The 22,645-nt window shown below is 42.6% G+C and overlaps 1 protein-coding gene across 1 annotated transcript in view; it reads right to left on the bottom strand.

Annotated features, from left to right (window-relative positions):
- The window catches only part of cd164 (CD164 molecule, sialomucin), a 33,072-nt gene extending 14,920 nt beyond the window's left edge, over positions 1 to 18,152 (bottom strand). The window contains exons 1-2 of the mRNA XM_060914112.1: positions 17,893 to 18,152; positions 12,730 to 12,807 (exon numbers count right to left, since the gene is read on the bottom strand). Of these exons, the coding sequence (XP_060770095.1) occupies positions 12,730 to 12,807; positions 17,893 to 17,950 (136 nt within the window). The 5' untranslated portion in view covers positions 17,951 to 18,152. The remainder of the gene's footprint in view (positions 1 to 12,729; positions 12,808 to 17,892) is intronic.
- Positions 18,153 to 22,645: the final 4,493 nt, after the last annotated feature.

Genomic DNA, 22,645 nt, shown 5'->3' with positions numbered 1-22,645 from the left:
CTCCCCCCATGGCATCCAGACAACGCCATCTGTCCTTCAGGAGCCCGATGGTGCACTCCACAACAGTGCGCGCCTGGCTCCTCAGGCATTTGGGGGTTCATAAATGGCGTGAGCTGTCACCTACAACATAACTGAATGAGTAAAGGGTTGAATATTTAGAAATGGTCTAAGAATGGTTACAAATACTTTCAGGATGTACGCATTAAAAATCACCCACACCCAGACAAGTGCACAAAATTAAGGATTATAAATGTTAAGTCAGTCATGTCTTTGATGCGCGATGTTATGTTTGTGTTAAACTTCGATTATTGAACCAGTTTCGGGTCATTCTCCCCGTTTCCTCCTGAGGTCGCATTTTCCGCGTTTCCCTTTGTGTGCGTACGCATGGGTCAGAGCTTGCGTGGAGGTGCGCACATTTTACCATCAAGTTCACTTTTTATAAATACTGAAGCTTGCGTAGAATGTGGCGTACGCATTCTTTTGTGCGTACGCATCGTTTATAAATGAGGCCCCTGGACTGCAGGCTGGCCAGTTCAATACCCGGACCCTCCTTCTACGCAGCCATGATGCTGTAATTGATGCAGTATGTGGTTTGGCATTGTCATGTTGGAAAATGCAAGGTCTTCCCTGAAAGAGACGTCGCCTGGATGGGAGCACATGTTGCTCTAGAACCTGGATATACCTTTCAGCATTGATGGTGTCTTTCCAGATGTGTAAGCTGCCCATGCCACATGCACTAATGCAACCCCATACCATCAGAGATGCAGGCTTCTGAACTGAGCGCTGATAACTTGGGTCGTCCTTCTCCTCTTTAGTCCAAATGACACGGCGTCCCTGATTTCCATAAAGAACTTCAAATTTTGATTCGTCTGACCACAGAACAGTTTTCCACTTTGCCACAGTCCATTTTAAATGAGCCTTGGCCCAGAGAAGACGTCTGCGCTTCTGGATCATGTTTAGATATGGCTGCTTCTTTGAACTATAGAGTTTTAGCTGGCAACGGCAGATGGCACAGTGAATTGTGTTCACAAAATTCTCTGGAAATGTTCCTGAGCCCATTTTGTGATTTCCAATACAGAAGCATGCCTGTATGTGATGCAGTGCCGTCTAAGGGCCCGAAGATCACGGGCACCCAGTATGGTTTTCTGGCCTTGACCCTTACGCACAGAGATTCTTCCAGATTCTCTGAATCTTTTGATGATATTATGCACTGTAGATGATGATATGTTCAAACTCTTTGCAATTTTACACTGTCGAACTCCTTTCTGATATTGCTCCACTATTTGTCGGCGCAGAATTAGGGGGATTGGTGATCCTCTTCCCATCTTTACTTCTGAGAACCGCTGCCACTCCAAGATGCTCTTTTTATACCCAGTCATGTTAATGACCTATTGCCAATTGACCTAATGAGTTGCAATTTGGTCCTCCAGCCGTTCCTTTTTTGTACCTTTAACTTTTCCAGCCTCTTATTGCCCGTCCCAACTTTGAGATGTGTTGCTGTCATGAAATTTCAAATGAGCCAATATTTGGCATGAAATTTAAAAATGTGTCTCACTTTCGACATTTGATATGTTGTCCATGTTCTATTGCGAATACAATCAGTTTCTGAAATTTGTAAATTATTGCATTCCATTTTATTTACAATTTGTATTTTGTCCCAACTTTTTTGGAATCGGGGTTGTAGCACTTTCTCTGGCCTCCTCGGGAGAGCTTCCCTTGTTGCAGTTCGCCATAAAAATTGTTTCTTCGGCAGCTGATGGTCTGGCATGCGAATTACATGCCCTGCCCAGTGGAGCAGAGACTGCATCAGGATGGTATAGATGCTGGGCAGGCTAGCATATCTGAGGACCTCAGTGTCTGGAATCTTGTCTTGCCACTTGATGCCAAAGAGTTTTCTGAGGCAAGTGGTGTGGAAACAGTTCGGTTTCCTTGCATGGCATTGGTAGACCGTCCACATTTCGCAGCCATAGAGGAGGGTGGTGAGAACTATAGCCCGGTAGACCTTAATCTTTGTCTCTAGGGTGATGCCTCTTCTGTTCCACACGTTCTTGAATACTCTGCCAAAAGCAGCACTAGCTTTAGCAAGTCTGGCATTCACTTCATCAATGACAACATTTCTCGAGAGCGTGCTGCCAAGGTAGGTGAACTTGTCCACTGCATTCAGTCATCGCTTGTTGATTGAGAGGTTAGGTTCAGTGTAGGTCTTTCCTGGGGCTGGCTGGTGCATAACTTCTGTCTTCTTTGTACGGATTGTGAGGCCAAGTTGTTGCAAGCCATGGCAAACTTAACACTATGTTGCATGTCAGCTTCTGAAGCAGCGTTGAGGGTGCAGTCATGGTCAATAACTTTGTTTGCCGATGTCTGATGTGACCTTGGTTTTTGCCTGTAGCCTCCTGAGGTTAAAGATGGAACCATCGGTGTGGTAATTGATGCTGATGCCTACATCAGTGTCTCTGAAAGCATCCATCAGCATAGCAGAAAACAATGCTGAACAGGGTGGAGGCAAGGACACATCCTTGCTCCACACAGTTTGAGACAGGGAATGGCTGGGATCTCTCATCGTTGTCTTGAACTCTAGCCAGCATGCCATCATGAAGCTGTCATATAATGGCGATGAATTTCTGGGGGCATCCATACTTTGCCATGATTCTCCAAAGGCCATCTCTACCGACAGTGTCAAAGGCCTTGGTCAGATCAACATTCTGTTCCTGTCCTGTACCCTCTCAATACGGGCTTATAGCCAACACTCTTCAACAGATCAGAGGTTTTGTACAAGTCCTCAGTAAAATGTGCAGAGCAGAGGAGAGACCACTTCATAGGCACCCAATGTGCCCACGAACTTCTCTCAAAACGCACCCAAATCTTTGCAGTTTGAACATTCTTTGGCCATGAATGCAATGTAAATCCACCTTCTGTCATGTTGCTGCACCCCAGCAACACATCTACAGTATGTGGCATGGCGATAAATTAGCTCAAAATGAAAGCTCAAAGTTGCAGTCAGCTCTGTGTTTTAGTATAGCGAAAATGGCGATGAGACCGATAGCCTTCCTGCAGTGATGTCACAGATGTCAAGGTCATTCACTCAGATCGCTACCTATATGAATAATTTTAATCATAAAAATTACGATTAGATTTATTGTTAATGATTATTGTTAATTTCTCAATCTCGTTAGGAACTCCACAGCTGTCTCACCCACACATCTCCAAGCCTCAATCGGGATACCATCTGGTCCAACTGCTTTCCCAGTCTTCATTCTTTTCACGGCTGCCCTTACCTCATCCTTACTAACCAACTCTGCTTCCTGATTTGCTGTCTCCAACAAATCTGATCTTTTCTCTCTTGGATTCTCCTCATTTAATAAATCCTCAAAGCACTCTTTCCACCTTCTTAATACACTCTCTGTCAGCACATTTCCATCTTTCATCACTCTTACCTGCTGTACATCCCTCGCTTCCCTGTTTCTCTGCCTAGCTAGTCTGTACAGCTCTTTCTCTCCTCCTTTGGTCTCCAGTCTTTCGTACAACTCCTGGTATGTATCTGCTTTCACTTTCGCTACTGCTCTTTGCGCCTTCTGTCTCATCTCTCTGTATAACCCGCTTTCTTCATCTCTCTGATGTCCCAATTCTTCTTTGCTAGCCTCTTCTCTTTTATAATTTCCTGCACTTCTTTGTTCCACCACCGTGTCTCCTTGTCTTCCTTCCTGATGACCACCCTAGCACCTTCCTTGCTGCCTCTCTTACTAGTATAGCAGTAGTATCCCAATCTTCTGGCAGACTTCCATTACCACTCAATGCTCATCTCATTTCTTCCCTAAACTCCTTCTGATGTTCAACCTCTTCGTTTCCACCACTTACTCTTCGGTTCCACTATTTCACGCTTCCTCTTTTTCACTTTCAAGCTCATCCTGCACATGACCACTTGTTGTCTAGCTACACTTGTTGTCTAGCCCCTGCCATCACTTTACAGTCTCCAATCTCCTTCAGGTATGTAGTCCACCTGTGTAGATCTTCCTCCACTCTTAAACGTCACCCCATGCTGCTCCTTCTTCTCAAAGTATGTATTGACTATTGCCAAATTCATCCTCTTTGAAAACTCAGCCACCGTTTGCCCTTCCACATTTCTCTCTCTTACACCATATCTTCCCATCACATCCTCATCTCCCATTTCCCCTCACCAACATGTCCGTTGAAGCCTGCTCCTATCAACACTTCATCCATCTTTTCCCAGAAAGACACTCTTCATTCTCACATCCAACCAGTGGGGCGTATGCGCACACAACATTGATTGCCACTCCTTAAATCTCCAACTTCATGCCCATCACTCCGACACCCTCTTCACATCAATCACATTGTTGACCAACTCTCCCCTCAAAACAATACCAACACCATTTCTTTTTCCATTGACTCCATAATAAAACTTGCCTCCACCTCCAATGTTCTTGGCCTTGCTTCCTTTCCACCTCATCTCCTGCACACACAATGTCCAACTTCCTTCTTTCCATCATACCTGCTAACTCACTCGCTCTGCCAGTCAGTCAATGTTCCCACATTCATTCAGTGTTCCTACCCTCAATTCTAAGCTCCTTCCCTTCCATCTTTTATGCTCTCGCCTAACATGCCTCCTAGAAAATGCTGTGGGAGTTAAGGGAACGGCCCTCTCCTGGCTCAGGTCTTATTTAACTGATCGTTATCAGTATGTTGATATAAATGGTGATATTTCTAGACATACTGAGATAAAGTTTGGTGTTCCACAAGGTTCTGTCTTGGGTCCACTGCTTTTTTCTCTCTCTCAAATGTTACCTCTGGGTGATATTATTCGTAAACATTGTATTAGTTTCCACTGTTATGCTGATGACACACAGTTGTATGTCTCTGCAAAACCTGATGAGAGACACCAGCTTTATAGAATTGAGGAATGCATTAAGGAAATTAGACACTGGATGCTTATTAATTTCCTTCTGCTTAACTCCGACAAGACTGAAATACTTGCACTAGGACCACATACAGCTAGAAGTAAGTTTTCTGATTCACACAGTGACTCTGGATGGCCTTTGTTTCTTCACGTGCAGCAGTAAAAGACCTCGGAGTGATTATTGACCCCAGTCTTTCATTCGAAACTCACATTGATAACATCACCCGGATAGCTTTCTTTCATCTCAGAAATATTGCTAAGATAAGAAATTTAATGTCATTACATGACGCGGAAAAACTCGTCCATGCTTTCGTTACCTCCAGGTTGGATTATTGTAATGCCTTACTGTCTGGATGTTCCAATAAGTGCATAAACAAGCTCCAGTTAGTTCAAAATACAGCAGCAAGAGTCCTTACTAGAACTAGAAAATATGACCACATCACGCCTGTCTTATCCACACTGCATTGGCTCCCAATCAAATTTCGTATTGATTATAAAATACTACTATTGACCTTTAAAGCACTAAATGGTCTCGCACCACAGTACCTGAGTGAACTTCTGCTCCTCTATGACCCGCCACACCTACTTAGATCAAAAGGTGCAGGGTATCTGCTGGTACCTCGGATAGTGAAGGCTACATCAGGGGGCAGAGCCTTTTCTTACAAAGCTCCACAGTTATGGAACAGCCTTCCAAGTAATGTTCGGGAATCAGACACAGTCTCAGCATTTAAGTCTAGGCTGAAAACATCTGTTTAGTCAAGCCTTTTGTTAATGGTGTTTATGAGGTAAAGGTGTAGATCTAGAGGATCCTCAGACAGAGTGTTTTGGTAAACTGGGATGTATGGATGCTGTCAGTCCCCACTCGAGCTTGTTGACGGTGTAGTGGCTGGCTGCTTTATGTCCCGGGGCTCCCTCATGCCTGTGTTACCTTCTGGCTCTCCCCTTTTAGTTATGCTGTCATAGTTAGTTGCCGGAGTCCCTGCTTGTACTCAGTGCAATATGTATACTGTTCCTACTTATTCAGGTGACATTGGGCATACCTAACAACCTGTGTTTTCTTTCCCTCTCCCCCAAAATCTGTCCCTGAGTTACATGGAGTCAACAGGAAGTCTTTTGGTGGAGAGGGTGGAGACCTCGACTGGCTATCGTAGCCTGCAGGGAATCGGCCGTCAGACATTCTGTTGCATGTCCCAGACCTGGTGAAATGTAACTGAATTGTCTTGGCCAGCCCGAAGCATCCCATCTGCATCTCATCATTGCTGAGGAGTGTGCTCCCATCACCCAATCAAGCATCCAGCCAGAGCAGATCATGATATTTTTTAACCATATTAACATGCCATTGTTGTGTATTATGCCTGATGTCAAGACTCATCTCTGCGAGCCTACCACACAGATTTAATACTTGTGTCATTTTTAGGGCATACCTAACAACCTGTGTTTTCTCTCTCTCTCTCCCCCCGTCCCCAATCTGTCCCTCTGAGTTACATGTTGGTCCTGGGATTGAGATGCTGGCCTCTTCTGCCCCTCGGACCTGCTTGATCCATCCTGGTACCCTGTGTCTGGTCAGAGTTTTATCGCATCGCTCCTGTGAAGGACGGCCCCATGAGGACAGTTGAGGGTTACACCTGGAGGATGCGCTGGACTCTTACAGTAATGCTTTTATGGCTGAGGACTACAGTTGACTTGCTAACTTTAGGACTGCAGTTGTCATGAACAGTTTTGCATTCAAGTTTCCATCAATGAAGAGTTACAACATCAACGAAACTGTCTTCATGTTAAAACCGTTAGTCATGCTGTCTGTTGTTGCCCAAATGAGGATGAGTTCCCTTTTGAGTCTGGTTCCTCTCGAGGTTTCTTCCTCATGTCGTCTGAGGGAGTTTTTCCCCTTGCCACCATCACCACAGGCTTGCTCATTGGGGATAGATTAGGGACAAAATTAGCTCATGTTTTAAGTCATTCAAATTCTGTAAAGCTGCTTTGCGACAATGTTTATTGTTAAAAGCGCTATACAAATAAACTTGACTTGGCCTCCCCCCTCTCTTTTTCCTTCTCCGTTTTGGCACAACAGTAGCATACTTTCCACCGGCACCCTGTTGACCAACAGTACCGGAGGTGGCCATTGTTAACCTGGGCCCTGACTGATCCAGTATGGCATTTCTCTTTTCAATCCGCATGTTAGATTTGGCACAGTTTTACGCCAGATGCCCTTCCTGACGCAACCCTCTCCAATTTATCTGGGCTTGGGACTGGCACCAAGAGTATGCTTATGCACCCCCAGTGGCTGGATTCATCTCCTGACAGTCGGTCTCCAAAATTATACTGGAAAAAAATTCTCTTCACAGTTGCTCATTTTTAAATTAGCCTAGGCCTATTATATAAGATCTTATTTAATCTTATCCAAATGTCCTGTGTTTGTGTGCCATCACCGATGTCATTTCAAATGAGGCCACTGGCCCTAGTTTTTAAATTCACCATCACATATAGACCATCATGGTCTGAGATTGTTAGGGAAAGACTCAACGTCACCGAAGTTAGCATTTTGCATTAGAAGACAAATTAGAAATTCATCATGTTCAAGATCTATGGTCATTACTCCTTCATAAAAATAGTTATTTGTTTACCCATTTCTCCTCATTTGGGCACTTTTCTTGCCAAACTTGGAAAGAAGCTGGACAAGGTTGGCTAGTCCTGTAGCATTTCATTTTGAATTGTAGCGAATCAGAAGTGAGCTTTCTGGCACCCCAATAATGCCACGACAAGCAGCCAATCAGCATCAAGCTTTCATACAATGTAGCTGACATGATTGAAGGTCAAGGCCATAAAGCCACCACAAGTACACAAACCGTGAAAAATGTCAAACAACGTGAAAATAACCACTGATAATCATAGGAAAGAAAAGGTCTTGGAAAATAGGAAATCTGCATTTTTGGTTGAGAAACTTTGAAAAGTAACCGGCGCCAGGCTGATCATAGCCAGATTTTGCGCCAGGTGCTGGCCCTTCACGAAACCCCTGTGATTAGTTTTTTTTTGTGTGTGTGTGTGTGTGTGTGTGTGTGTTGCTGCTGTTTTTAACTGCTTCCATGTTTGTCACCAACTAAGAGGGAATGTTCTGTCCATGCACATATTTCCTTATGCACTTTTGTGCTCTGTGACACAATGACTCAAATAATTCAATAGTCCAGAGGCAGAATCAGGTTTCAACAGCTCTTAGATCAATACCCACTGGTTATACCACTTGGATGTGTCGGCGCATGCTACAATTTCCTTATCAACATTTTCTAAGACTTGATCCTATCTAATTACTTTGAAATGGGTCAGTAAGAATTTCTGGCTTCAATGCACTTCCCACCCCCTTCTGGCTCTAGGCTGCGCTTGTGCTAAGAGTGTCATTTTACCACATGCTCTGGCTCACTGAACAGATTCACTTCTTCTGACCTCTCCACTTTACTTCTCGTCCTCACCTGCAGCCATGTAGCTCAAGTCACTATGGCTACGTTCACACTGCAGGCTGAAGTGACTCAAATCCGATCTTTTCGCCCATATGTGACCTGTATCCGATCTTTTATTGACAATATGAACGACACAGATCCGATTTTTTCAAATCCGACCCAGGCCGTTTGGATATGTGGTGCTAATTCCGATTCCTATCCGCTCTTTTCATATGCGACTTCAGTCTGAACCGCCAGGTCGCATTCATCCGACTTACACGTCATCAACAAGCCACAAACGTCACTATTCTGCGCTGAAGTAGGCGGCAGGTCTCTCAAAAAAGTTACAACAACATGGTGCATAATCACGGGCGCAGATAGAGGGTGGGACGAGTCATATTTAAATTCACCTCGCTCGGTCCCCCCTACTTATAGGGAGGAAAAAACGTCTATGCTGTCTTTCTTTGCATAAGGCAAACCTCACGGAAAAATCAAAAGACTAATTACCATTCGGTTTATTGCGGTGCACAGCAGTGTATACATAGTTGCAACAACTCACATAAAACAAAAAGACTGATATTCGGTTGGTTGAGCTGCGCAGACTGCACAGGTTGCGAGCTCGAGCTTGGTTGCTATGGTTACTAACAACAAGTTTGACAGACATATCGGGGTTGGTTTGCTGGCAGCTTTGTCCCCCCCCCCAGTTTTTTGTCCCCCCCAGTTCAAAAAACGTATCTGCGCCCCTGCGCATGACATCAATGTGAGGGACGCTTCGGGCTGTGAAGGTTCTGAATCTTCTCAATGGAAGGACGCAGAGGTTAGGGAGCTGATTCCATTTGGGGGGATACAGCTATTCAAGCTAGATTGGATGAGTCATACCGCAACCGGGCGGTTTTACTTCCGTAAACACTGGCCATGCTCACTGCGTGTGACGTCGTCGTATCCTGCAGTGCGCATGCGGAACACTTTTAGGTCGCTTTTCGTTCATACTGACGATCACATACAAGTCGCATATATTTGTTAATGTGAACGACCTCACAAAAAAAATCGGATTTCACAAAAAAATCGGAATTGAGCATTAAGCCTTGCAGTGTGAACGTAGCGTATGAGTGTATTGAATCAAGCAAATTAACATGCACATTTTGAATGAATAATTACAGTTCAAAAGACATGCAGTTAAGTTAACATGGGGCGGCCTTAGGCTGAGGTGCCCTTGAGCGAGGCACCCAACCCCGAACTGCTCCCTAGGTGCTGTTAGCATTAAAAACATGACAAACCTCTCTAAACATGCAGAACTACCCTGTATTTTGTCATAAGTAAGGACCCAATCCTGTCAGATGGCTTCCACTCCACCCCATACCACTTCTAAAAGCATATTGACTTTCACATTACCCATAATGCTTTGCGCCAGGGGGATCAAAATATTTTTTAAAAACAGCATGGCGTTGCATACTGACGAATCTTTCGAATTTGAATCTCCCTAAAACCTTCAAAGAAGTGTCAAAACTAACTAAACCAAAGCTTCAAGAAATCTGCAAAGCCTCTTCTGTGGACTTCAAGAAATCAATCGGTAAGAAAGCGCTTGTAAATATCATAGCAACCGCTTTGAACATCTCTACTTCGGGTGACAGTCAGCAGCCTTCTTTGTCAACACAGGTGCTCCAACAATTACTTACCTGCAGAAGTTAAAAGATTGGCAGAAGAGCTTCGAAAGATCAGACACTGATCATAGAAGAATCCACAATGAAGTCATTTTTGCTGGCTGTTGGTTACATCGAGAAAGCCATAAGAAAACACAAAACACTTTGTGCATGGGAACACAAGCAAGGAATTCACTTATGGCCCTTTTCCACTACCCTTTTTCAGCTCACTTCAGCCCGACACGGCTCGCGTTTCGACTACCTCAGAACAGCACGACTCAGCTCGCTTCAGCCCTACTCAGCACCCAAAACTCGCACGGTTTTGGAGTAGGGCTGAAGCGAGCCAAACCGAGCCGAGTGGGGCGAGGGGCATGAGGAGACACTCCCCTGTGCACTGATTGGTGAGGAGGAGTGTCCTCACATGCCCACACATGCCCCACGAGCACACTGGGATCTGTAAACACCGTAAACCCGGAAGGAGAAGAATTACGAGAATTTCTGAAGCCTTATGCGCCTCGCCTCATCTATACGCTCTTGCCAGTATCTGTTGGCGTTGGTGACAACAAGCCACAGCACCAAGACCAGCAACACTAACGACTCCATGTCCTCCATGTTTATTGTTTACTATCCAGGTCGTAAGACTACCGCTTAAAAGGTCACTGATGTCGTTAGGTGGCGCAAACAGTGACATCACGTGACGTCCACCCACTTTCTCTAACTCCACCCAATGTTTCCACCCACTTCCAGCCAGCACGGTTCAGCATGGTTGTAGTCGAAATGCAACTCCAACAGCCCCACTCAGCTCGACTCAGCATGGCACGGCTCAGCCCAACTCAGCCGCGTTGGTAGTGGAAAAGCGACATTAGTCAAGTAAGTACTGTAAACACAGCAGAATTGTCATTTATTTTTTTAAAGCTGAAATTGATTTCACTCCGATTTTCCTAGAGCTCATATGCTACCAGATTACAACAATCTTTGGGCTCTTGGAGGAGGCCATTGGGACTAAAGGGTCAAATGCTACATTCGATCTACCTACTTACACTGCATTGTTTACACTTTGCTTTGGGAGCTGATCCTTCAATAAAGTTGTCCTTTTCAGTTCTTTGACTTGTCCTTGTTTTTCGGTTTTCACACTTATGACTAATCACAGACAGAGGGATTGTTGGCTTCGTGACTTGGATCATCAGACTTTACTCCACCATTGAAGTGTGTAGAACAGTCGCGTGTTGTCGGTCAGTGTAAAATTGATAGTGAATTCTGTTTAACCATGCTTTGACACTTAGCCTCTAAGTATTCTATAAAACTTTAAAATCAGGAAAAGTAAATTTTCCCCCCATGTGAATTCGAAAAAAAAAAAAACCCAAGGCACAAAGCATAATGGGCAATGTGAAAGTCAATTTGAAACACAATGCGGCACACTGTGGGTGTGCAAATGGCTTCCTGCTACTCTGACTTGGAGAACAAAGTCTGCGTGCACTGCGTTTTTGACCTGCAGTCCAAAACTTATTTTAAAAAATAAAGGGGGGGGGGGGGGGGGGACACCAGGGTGGGGTGGCTCATACCAGTATGAGCGCGCACCCCCCCCGTGTGTGGTTCCCCCCCTTTCTTTATTTTTCTAGAACACCTTGCACAGGCAGATGATGAAGGCTTACAGTATATACACAATGATTCATTTCTATTTCCAGAGGTCTGCCAAGAGGAAATGGCCTCTTTCTTCTTAGTGTCACAACACTGTGGGTAAAGTGCAACTAGACATTTATACATAATTAAAAAAATAAAATAAACTCTACCCATTTGTATTGCACAAGTCTACAGTTACAAGCTGCACCAAGAAATATGAACCAACTGGTTCAAAAACAAAATCAAAACAAGTGCTCTGATTACACAGACAAGAAATTATTCATATATAAAATAAAATACGCAAATGCATTAACAGCTCTCAAGTCATTTCTTGATGCAAGGCATGCCAATTTTGCAGAATTGCAACCAATGACCATACCACTTGTGCCACAACTTTAAGCGCAGCACATCTAAAGAACAAAAAGGTTCATGAGCCAAACACATTTTATTCCTATTTTTCATACAAAAGTCACGCAATGATCCAATTATATCACTCAGCTACAGAAAGGTTTATTGGTGATAGTTACCTACATAATACTGGGGTGTGGAAGAGAATGGAAGGAGTTGAGGCTTGGTCTAAACTCCAAGCCTGAAGAGTTAGCTATTCAAACCCCCCCCCAAAAAAAGTCACATCCTCTTAACCACAGGAGAACATTTGGATACAGATTCATGATAAACCTTTGGAATTAGTTAACAGAAACTAGAAAAAAAAAAAAAAAAACTACAAAATCGTAACTGCTGTTAAAACTGCTCTTATATGAAAATAGATATTAACAGGTCATACACGTCTTAATCATCGTTCTAGACTTCCTACTTGCTGCAATGAGCCCATTTTTCCTCCATTTTTTTTTTTTTTTAAATACCCAACTGCATGATAGTCAAGGGTAGTCTAGCTAACATGCACAGTCTGGTGTAATTATTGTATATTTGCACTCATCTCATACGGCCTTTGTATGAGATGGCACCCTGACCACAATTATTGTATATTTGCACTTTACGTCATCCTTTGTATTGTCCTGCGTCACACTATGGTCATAAAGAAACACTTCAGCTTTACTGCATGTAAAGTGATAAAGGTTTGGCAGTGCTTACAAACAAAGAACTTGAAGAAAAAAATGAAGGCACTCACTTGGGCATGTCATCCACACACATTCAGATGTGTTTGTGCATTGATCACAAGTCAGTTTTGTACAGTTCACGTCTGCACCTGAAAAAAAATTAATCAAGTCAGATGTAGCTTTAAACACCATTTAAGAGTGCGGTCACATTTCAGAACATTTATAGTTTATTTGAAATCAATCCTGGTGCGCCTTCACCCTCAGTAAGGTTCATTCAGACAGGTGACAACACAGCAATCACACTCGGGTGTAGCCCAAAACAACTGGTCTGAGCCTGTCTGGGCAGTTAGACGTGAACTTGATTTGACCCTGAATTGACTCGACTGCAAGAACAGAACCAAACGTGTTGTGTATTCTGGCTAGGGGCAATATATTTGTGTACATGTGAGCTGTGGTGTTAAAGGTGCAAACAGATCCAAATGACAGAGCTATATTGCTGCAAAAATGTGTTCAATATTTGGACCACCAAAAATAATAATAATAATAATAATAATAATAATAATAATGCTGGACGTGTTACACAAAATGTTTTAGAGTTATTTAATGATTCTTCAGTGTTTTCTCCGTTTTCCACACTCAAAAGATTTGCATGATTTCTAAGAAAGCCTGAACGATAAACCGGCATGCCAATATTATTGGTTGAGTTAACTGGCAATAAATTGGTATTTATAATGGCTGACAAAATATTGGTCCTAATTTCTCAGCACAAGACTATTTCTGTCCGATGAGTAAAAGTTTACTATGTCAGTCGTATACATCAAATGTGTTACATAAGTGACTGAAAACCAAATGAATATTCCTTGCACTGACTTAACAGTCTAGTGTGAAGTCTTGTGGCATTATCGGAAAACATTCCATGGCGGGGTGGTGCGATGCAGCCCAATGCGAAGTAGAGGGGTCTGGTTTATACCACACAGGCTACACTGTTCACACGCTGGCTACACACCTTATCCAAAAGATTTAAAAATGGCATTCACCGAATGGCACATCAGACCCAAAACATCCCTGTCTGGTTTCCAAGCTCAACTACAAAATGCTTTTATGTACAATGTTAAACCCAGTAACAAACTTTTTTTTTTTTTTTAACTTTCTGCCATTGTTGCGATTGTAGTCATGAACTGCTTCACCAAATCAAAAAAACACAGAGAAATGTTTACAAACCTTGAAGGATGGTATACACAAACCAGGCCTTTCAGTAGGTTTGATGGTGACATGAGAGGTTTTAAAAATTCAAACACTAGTTGTAATAGGAAGACAGGCTAGTGTTAGTGCTTAATAATGACCTAAAATGGTACACAAGTGTGCGATTTGAGACACAATGCTAGTGTGTTTAGGTGAGGTAGATGGTCAGGTAAACGCTTATTGTTGCACTAGCTTGTCAGGGTAGTGACACCTAGTAACATTTCAAAACATTAGCACATAAGATTCGATATTTCTAATAATTTGTAAAATAAAAAAACGAAAGACAAGAGACAGAGTTTCTCCCATTACCTGATTAGCCCTAGCTAGGGAAGCCCTGGATTAGACAAATAGGGCTCGACATTTAGGAGGGCTCGATTGCCTGGGGCAAGTGAAACATGCATTCGGACAAGTGGAATACATCCCTAACATGCCCGACTAGGCAAGTTGGAATGAGCATATATTACAAACTAGCATCACAAAAATTAGGCTTTTTGATCTTTTATTTCAGTTCCTAAAAGCATCCCTCACTATTGCCCCTTTTCCACCAAAGCAGTTCCAGGGCTGGTTCGGGGCCAGTGCTTAGCTTGGAACCGGGTTTTCTGTTTCCACTGACAAAGAACTGGCTCTGGGGCCAGAAAAACCAGTTCCAGGCTAGCACCAACTCTCTGCTGGGCCAGAGGAAAGAACCGCTTACATCAGCCGGGGGGGGGGGGGGGGGGGGGGTGACACCTAGTAACATTTCAACAACAATAACAAGACCATGAAAGATTGCCATTTTTAAGCGACGAGAAGCAGCAGCTGTACAAACGCGAAGTCATCCATTATTATTGTCGTTGCTGCTGCTTCTTCCGTGTTGTTTTTGCGTCGATATTCATGCCAAGGTTTATGCAAACGTAGCGACATAACTGACGTATACAGCGACGCAACTGACGTGGCTTCCCTTAGCACCGCAAGCTATGGAAAAGCAAACTGGTTCTCAGCTGGCTCGCAAGTTGAACGAGTTGTGAACAAGCACCAGCCCTGGAACTGATTTGGTGGAAAAGGGGTACATGTATCCACCATTATGTCTTAGCTGTTTTCTTAATCTTGGTTTCATTTACTTCCTTGCAAGTTATTTATATACCCCAGCTGTTTATGGTACGTGTAGTGTTTATAGACCCCTTGTTCATGACATCACGCATCACGTGATAATTACAGCTGAGGTCAGACAGACACCATCTTTCATGCAAGCAAGACTTAATCGGTCTTCAACATAGTTAATTTTTGCGACGTTTTTGCTTGTTCAAACAGAAATAGATAAGCGGCATTACCGTCTCCCCGCTATCAAGAAAAACGTTAACACAGAAGCAAATGCTTCAAGAACAACGAGGAAATGAGCGGCTAAAGAACATGAAGAGAGGAGCTCAGCCTGAAAACTCCAGCTAAATTCACAATTGTATTTAAAATGTATTTTACAAAAACATCAAGTTGGACGTGAGGATGGAAGAGTTTGCTTAAGAATCTTGTTAATTTTATTTTTTCTGCTCGCATTCGAATTAACTCCTTCATGAAAATGTTTGATTTTCTTACAGGTGAAGCAGCTTCCTTATTCGACACAGAAAACCCAGATTGGTTTCAAGCAACTAGGGCATTTAAAAAAAAAAAAAAAACCTCAACAAGGAGTGACATCCTGAAAAAACAAAAGAGATTAAGAGCAGAGAGAGCTGGAGCTTTGTTTCTGTTATCAGAGGAACATAGTCCTGTGCAAAATCTTTATCTCTTTTTTTTTTTGTCATGTCATCAACCTCTAGGTTTAAAAAAAAAAACCTGCGCAGCATCATGACAGACCAGCTGCACTGATTCAGTTACAGGTTGCCAGGACTGTATAAAAAACACCCACAACCTACACTAAATTTTAAACTCAAACGTTATCCTGTCATGACACAGCACAATTTTTTTAGAGGTGGATGATTAAAAAAAAAAATTATATTTTATATATATATATATATATATATATATATATATATATATATATATATATATTCTCAAACTACTGTTCAAATGTTTTGGCACCCTATTATTTTCTTCATACAAACTCATATCATCTCTAGCCGCTTTATCCTTCTACAGGGTCGCAGGCAAGCTGGAGCCCATCCCAGCTGACTATGGGTGAAAGGCAGGGTACACCCTGGACAAGTTGCCAGGTCATCACAGGGCTGACACATAGACACAGACAACCATTCACACTCACATTCACACCTACGGTCAATTTAGAGTCACCAGTTAACCTAACCTGCATGTCTGTGGACTGTGGGGGAAACTGGAGCACCCGGAGGAAACCCACGCGGACACGGGGAGAACATGCAAACTCCGCACAGAAGGCCCTCGCCGGCCCCAGGGCTCGAACCCAGGACCTTCTTGCTGTGAGGCGACAGCGCTAACCACTACACCACCGTGCCGCCCCCTTCATACAAACTTTGTTATAGATTTCTATTTTATGATTTCTACATTATCAAGTAATGAACCTACAGTCAGAGTTCTACACAAACACACCGAACTTTACAACAGCTGCATGCGAAATAGAAATAAAATCGACTAAGGCAGGAAAAACTATTTTGGATAAAATTGTTATTGTCCATTACAAGTAAAAATTAACCAATAACCAAACTTAATAATAAACTTAAATCAATAACCAAACTTCAACTCAACGTGTGATCATTTTATGTTGCAATTCACAACTATTCTATGGTTTTCCTAAAATAAAAAAAAAAAAAATAAAAAATAGTATTCGCAAAATAGGGGGCAAGGGGAAATTAACCCCCACTTTGTCCCCCAGAGCAAGTGGGTTTAAAAGTTACTCATTTTTTTCTTTTTGAATTCAAGTAGTTAATTAACATGCTTGGAAACAAAGGTCACAAACCAAGCAAAGACAATTCTTTGACTCATATTTAGATAAACAAAGCAACAGATTTGAAAGCACCTAGATACACATTTCTGTTCAGCTAATGGATAATACAGCGCTTGAGAAGGCGCTACTTCACAAACAAACATCATTTCTGGTGACATCTGGTTACAGTTTAATGACCCACGTCATCCACCCGACCTAGAATATTCCTCCAGGCCAGGAGACATCTTGTAAATGATCCCTGACGGTTCGACATGTTTTCAGATAAACAAGACAGACTGGATGATAGTTTATACATGTTAACCATGTCCACCTCATACCTTTAATTCCCTACATGTAGTCAAACTAGCATTTAATTCTCCCACAACAGAATTATACGCTGGAAACAAAATGAGTCCTGACTATTTAAAAAAAAATTGTATTTATAAGTATTTTTATTGTATTGTGGTTTAAATTTTATAACCCATCGTGTTTTCTCGCCAAACGAGTTATATTCGGCCATCAACGCAGGACACCGACAGACAGACACACAAACTAGTATACATATATTAAAATATTACATCACAGGAGTTTAAAGTCAACAAAAATCCGCAAAAACATTAACAAAAAGGTATAAATAACCAAATGTTTGATGTCTGATAAACTCTACACCACCAAAGAGCAACTCTGAAGTGGCTAACAGGCTAGCTATTATTAGCAAACAAACTGCTGCTCTGGTTAGACTAAACAGCAGGCCAAAAGTTAGCCTTGAGCATTTAGCTAACTAGCAAATTAATTATACGGGGAATGTTTGAAGATTAGAACAAGAATATATTTTTTTAAACTGAATGTTTGTCTGCAAATGTGTCACTCGAACTAAGTTTTTTCTTTTTTTAAAGTTAACGTTATTAAATATCTAATGCTAACGCTAGGCTGAATCCCAAATATCTTCATTTTGTACTATGCAGGTTAGAATACAGTAGTTTATACCCTCGTTATAGAGTGCACCTTTAAAGGGAATATGGATATATTTGGGATTGGACTCGTTATGATTGAATTTGGCCTGGGTGAAAAGCTTAAAGACTACTCTTCCTGCTTGATTTACTGCGAGCTCAGTTATTGTACTTACCCATAGAAGATCCAAAAACAGACAGCACAAGTATCACAAAAAGAATTCTCCAAAACATCTTGATGTTAGCCTACTAAGCGTTTATTTCCAATCGACAAAACAGGACAGACTTTTCTGCTCGATGTGGAATATATTTTGTAAGGCTGAACTGAAGCTGAAACACTTCCTGCTTTGCAAGTCATGTGGCAGGTTTTTCTGAGTGCCACGTGTTCCCTCTCTCTCCACGAGCGACTAATCAAAACTAGGAAATGAATAGTATTAGTCACTTGATAAAATCTTCATAAAGATGATTACAGGGTGCAGGTCACAATATGGATGCACGGGAAAAGCTCAGGTTTAGACAGAATAAATAATAATCGAACAAAGACTGAAGTCTAAACATTATTCCTTCAACCTCATGATGAAAACACTCTATTCAAGGCCTTATATCACCACCTGCTGGAGAATGTCACAAACCTGGATTAGGGATGGAGTCATTCTCATCCCATTCTCATTATCTCTAGCCGCTTTATCCTGTTCTACAGGGTCGCAGGCAAACTGGAGCCTATCCCAGTTGACTACGGGCAAAAGGTGGGGTACACCCTGGACAAGTCGCCAGGTCATCACAGGGCTGACACATAGACACAGACAACCATTCATATTCACACCTACGGTCAATTTAGAGTCACCAGTTAACCCAACCTGCATGTCTTTGGACTGTGGTGGAAACCGGAGCACCCGGAGGAAACCCACGCGGAGAACATGCAAACTCCGCACAGAAAGGCCCTCGCTGGCCACAGGGCTCGAACCCAGAACCTTCTTGCTGTGAGGCGACAGCGCTAACCACTATAGCACTGTGCCGCCCCTAGGGATGGAGTCTCATCTCATCATCTCATTATCTCTAGCCACTTTATCCTTCTACAGGGTCGCAGGCAAGCTGGAGCCTATCCCAGCTGACTACGGGCGAAAGGCGGGGTACACCCTGGACAAGTCGCCAGGTCATCACAGGGCTGACACATAGACACAGACAACCATTCACACTCACATTCACACCTACGGTCAATTTTAGAGTCACCAGTTAACCTAACCTGCATGTCTTTGGACTGTGGGGGAAACCGGAGCACCCGGAGGAAATCCACGCGGACACGGGGAGAACATGCAAACTCCGCACAGAAAGGCCCTTGCCAGCCCCGGGGCTCGAACCCAGGACCTTCTTGCTGTGAGGCGACAGCGCTAACCACTACACCACCGTGCCGCCCAGGGATGGAGTCATATTTCAAAAATAAACTCAGCACGAGAGTCTTGTTTAGATTTGTGGAGGTATAACCCATCTGCTGCATCTGAACTGTTTTTCTAAACGGTGTGATTTTATGTGATTTCTGATGCCAAAACTGTTCCAGAATGACAATGCTCCTGTGAACAAATCGAGCTCCACGAACAGCTCCATGGTGTGTTAATTGGTTGGAGTGGAAGGACTCAAGTGTACAGAGCCTTGCCTGAACTCAACCCCACTGAACACCTTTAGGATGAACTGGAACATCAACTGCACCCCAGACCTCCTCACCAACATCAGAGTAAAAATAACTTACATTATAGACTGCCCTGACAAAAAAAAACAAAAGAATAAATAAATTGCGCACTTTTTAAAAAAATTCTTTTTGTTGGACCACCTTTAGCTTTCATTATAGCATGCATTCACCGTGACATTGTTTTGAATGAACATATGCAATATCACAACGTTTATTTCAGTGCAGAGTTTTATTAATTTTTCACTGAAATCTTGTGTTGAGGATGGGCGAGTTAAACCACTCTGTAAAGTCTTTTCCAGCACATCCCAAAGATCCTCAATGGGGTTAAGGTCAGGACTCTGTGGTAGCCAATTCATGTGTGAAAATGATCCCTCATGCTTCCTCTTTCATAATCTGAGCTCTAATTTTATGCCCATGTCATCAGGGAAAAAAAATCCATTGATGTGATAACCTGGTCATTCAGTACATTCAGGTTGTCAGCTGACTTCATTTTATTGCCGCATAATGTTGCTGAGCGGGGCGGCACGGTGATGTAGTGGTTAGCGCTGTTACCTCACAGCAAGAAGGTCTGGGTTCGAGCCCCGTGGCCGACAAGGGCCTTTCTGTGCGGAGTTTGCATGTTCTCCCCGTGTCCGCATGGGTTTCCTCCGGGTGCTCCGGTTTCCATCACAGTCCAAAGACATGCAGGTTAGGTTAACTGGTGACTCTAAATTGACCGTAGGTGTGAATGTGAATGTGAATGGTTGTCTGTGTCTGTGTGTCAGCCCTGTGATGACCTGGCGACTTGTCCAGGGTGTACCCTGCCTTTTGCCCGTAGTCAGCTGGGATAGGCTCCAGCTTGCCTCCGACCCTGTAGAACAGGATAAAGCGGCTAGACATAATGAGATGAGATGAGATAATGTTGCTGAGCCTCAACCTGACCAACTGAATCAACTACAGATCATAACACTTCCTCCAGAGGCTTGTAAAGTGGCCACTATGCATGATGGGTGCATCACTTCATGAGCTTCCCTTCTGACCCTGACATGTCCATCAATAGGGTAAATCTAGACTTATCAAACCACATGACATTTCTCCATTGTTCCAGAGTCCATTCTTTATGCTCCCAAGCAAATTGAAGCCTTTTCTCCTGATTCGTGTCACTAACAAGTTGTTTTCTTATGGCCACATACAGTGGTGCTTGAAAGTTTGTGAACCGTTTAGAATTTTCTATATTTCTGCATAAATATGACCTAAAACATCAGATTTTCACACAAGTCCTAAAAGTAGATAAAGAGAACCCAGTTAAACAAATGAGATAAAATATGATACTTGGTCATTTATTTATTGAGGAAAACGATCCAATATTACATATCTGTGAGTGGCAAAAGTATGTGAACCTCTAGGATTAGCAGTTAATTTGAAGGTGAAATTAGAGTCAGGTGTTTTCAATCAGTGTCACGACAATCAGGTGTGAGTGGACACCCTGTTTTACAACCCCGATTCCAACAAAGTTGGGACAAAGTACAAATTGTAAATAAAAACGGAATGCAATGATGTGGAAGTTTCAAAATTCCACATTTTATTCAGAATAGAACAAAGATGACATATCAAATGTTTAAACTGAGAAAATGTATCATTTAAAGAGAAAAAGTAGGTGATTTTAAATTTCATGACAACACATCTCAAAAAAGTTGGGACAAGGCCATGTTTACCACTGTGAGACATCCCCTTTTCTCTTTACAACAGTCTGTAAATGTCTGGGGACTGAGGAGACAAGTTGCTCAAGTTTAGGGATAGGAATGTTAACCCATTCTTGTCTAATGTAGGATTCTAGTTGCTCAACTGTCTTAGGTTTTTTTTGTCATATCTTCCATTTTATGATGCGCCAAATGGTTTCTATGGGTGAAAGATCTGGACTGCAGGCTGGCCAGTTCAGTAACTGGACCCTTCTTCTACGCAGCCATGATGCTGTAATTGATGCAGTATGTGGTTTGGCATTGTCATGTTGGAAAATGTAAGGTCTTCCCTGAAAGAGACGTCATCTGGATGGGAATATATGTTACTGTAGAACCTGGATATACCTTTCAGCATTGATGGTGTCTTTCCAGATGTGTAAGCTACCCATGCCACACGCATTAATGCAACCCCATACCATCAGAGATGCAGGCTTCTGAACTGAGCGCTGATAACAACTTGGGTCGTCCTTCTCCTCTTTAGTCCAAATGACACGGCATCCCTGATTTCCATAAAAACTTCGAATTTTGATTCGTCTGACCACAGAACAGTTTTCCACTTTGCCGCAGTCCATTTTAAATGAGCCTTGGCCCAGAGAAGATGTCTGCGCTTCTGGATCATGTTTAGATATGGCTGCTTCTTTGAACTATAGAGTTTTAGCTGGCAACGGCGGATGGCACGGTGAATTGTGTTCACAGATAATGTTCTCTGGAAATATTCCTGAGCCCATTTTGTGATTTCCAATACAGAAGCATGCCTGTATGTGATGAAGTGCTGTTTAAGGGCCCGAAGATCACGGGCACCCAGTATGGTTTTCCGGCCTTGACCCTTACACACAGAGATTCTTCCAGATTCTCTGAATCTTTTGATGATATTATGCACTGTAGATGATGATATGTTCAAACTCTTTGCAATTCTACACTGTTGAACTCCTTTCTGATATTGCTCCACTATTTGTTGGTGCAGAATTAGAGGGATTGGTGATCCTCTTCCCATCTTTATTTCTGAGAGCCGCTGCCACTCCAAGATGCTCTTTTTATACCCAGTCATGTTAATGACATATTGCCAATTGACCTAATGAGTTGCAATTTGGTCCTCCAGCTGTTCCTTTTTTGTACCTTTAACTTTTCCAGCCTCTTATTGCACCTGTCCCAAATTTTTTGAGATGTGTTGCTGTCATGAAATTTCAAATGAGCCAATATTTGGCATGAAATTTCAAAATGTCTCACTTTCGACATTTGATATGTTGTCCATGTTCTATTGTGAATACAATATCAGTTTTTGAGATTTGTAAATTATTGCATTCCGTTTTTATTTACAATTTGAACTTTGTCCCAACTTTTTTGGAATCTGGGTTGTATTTAAAGAACAGGGATCTATCAAAGTCTGACCTTCACAACACATTTGTGGAAGTGTATCATGGCATGAACAAAGGAGATTTCTGAGGACCTCAGAAAAAAAGCATTGTTGATGCTCATCAGGCTGGAAAAGGTTACAAAACCATCTCTAAAGAGTTTGGACTCCACCAA

Source organism: Neoarius graeffei, chromosome 2 (genome assembly GCF_027579695.1).
Source record: "Neoarius graeffei isolate fNeoGra1 chromosome 2, fNeoGra1.pri, whole genome shotgun sequence".
In the NCBI taxonomy this organism is placed as follows: domain Eukaryota; kingdom Metazoa; phylum Chordata; class Actinopteri; order Siluriformes; family Ariidae; genus Neoarius; species Neoarius graeffei.
Note: the sequence above shows the minus strand (reverse complement) of the source record. Positions and strands in the feature narration are given on the sequence as shown.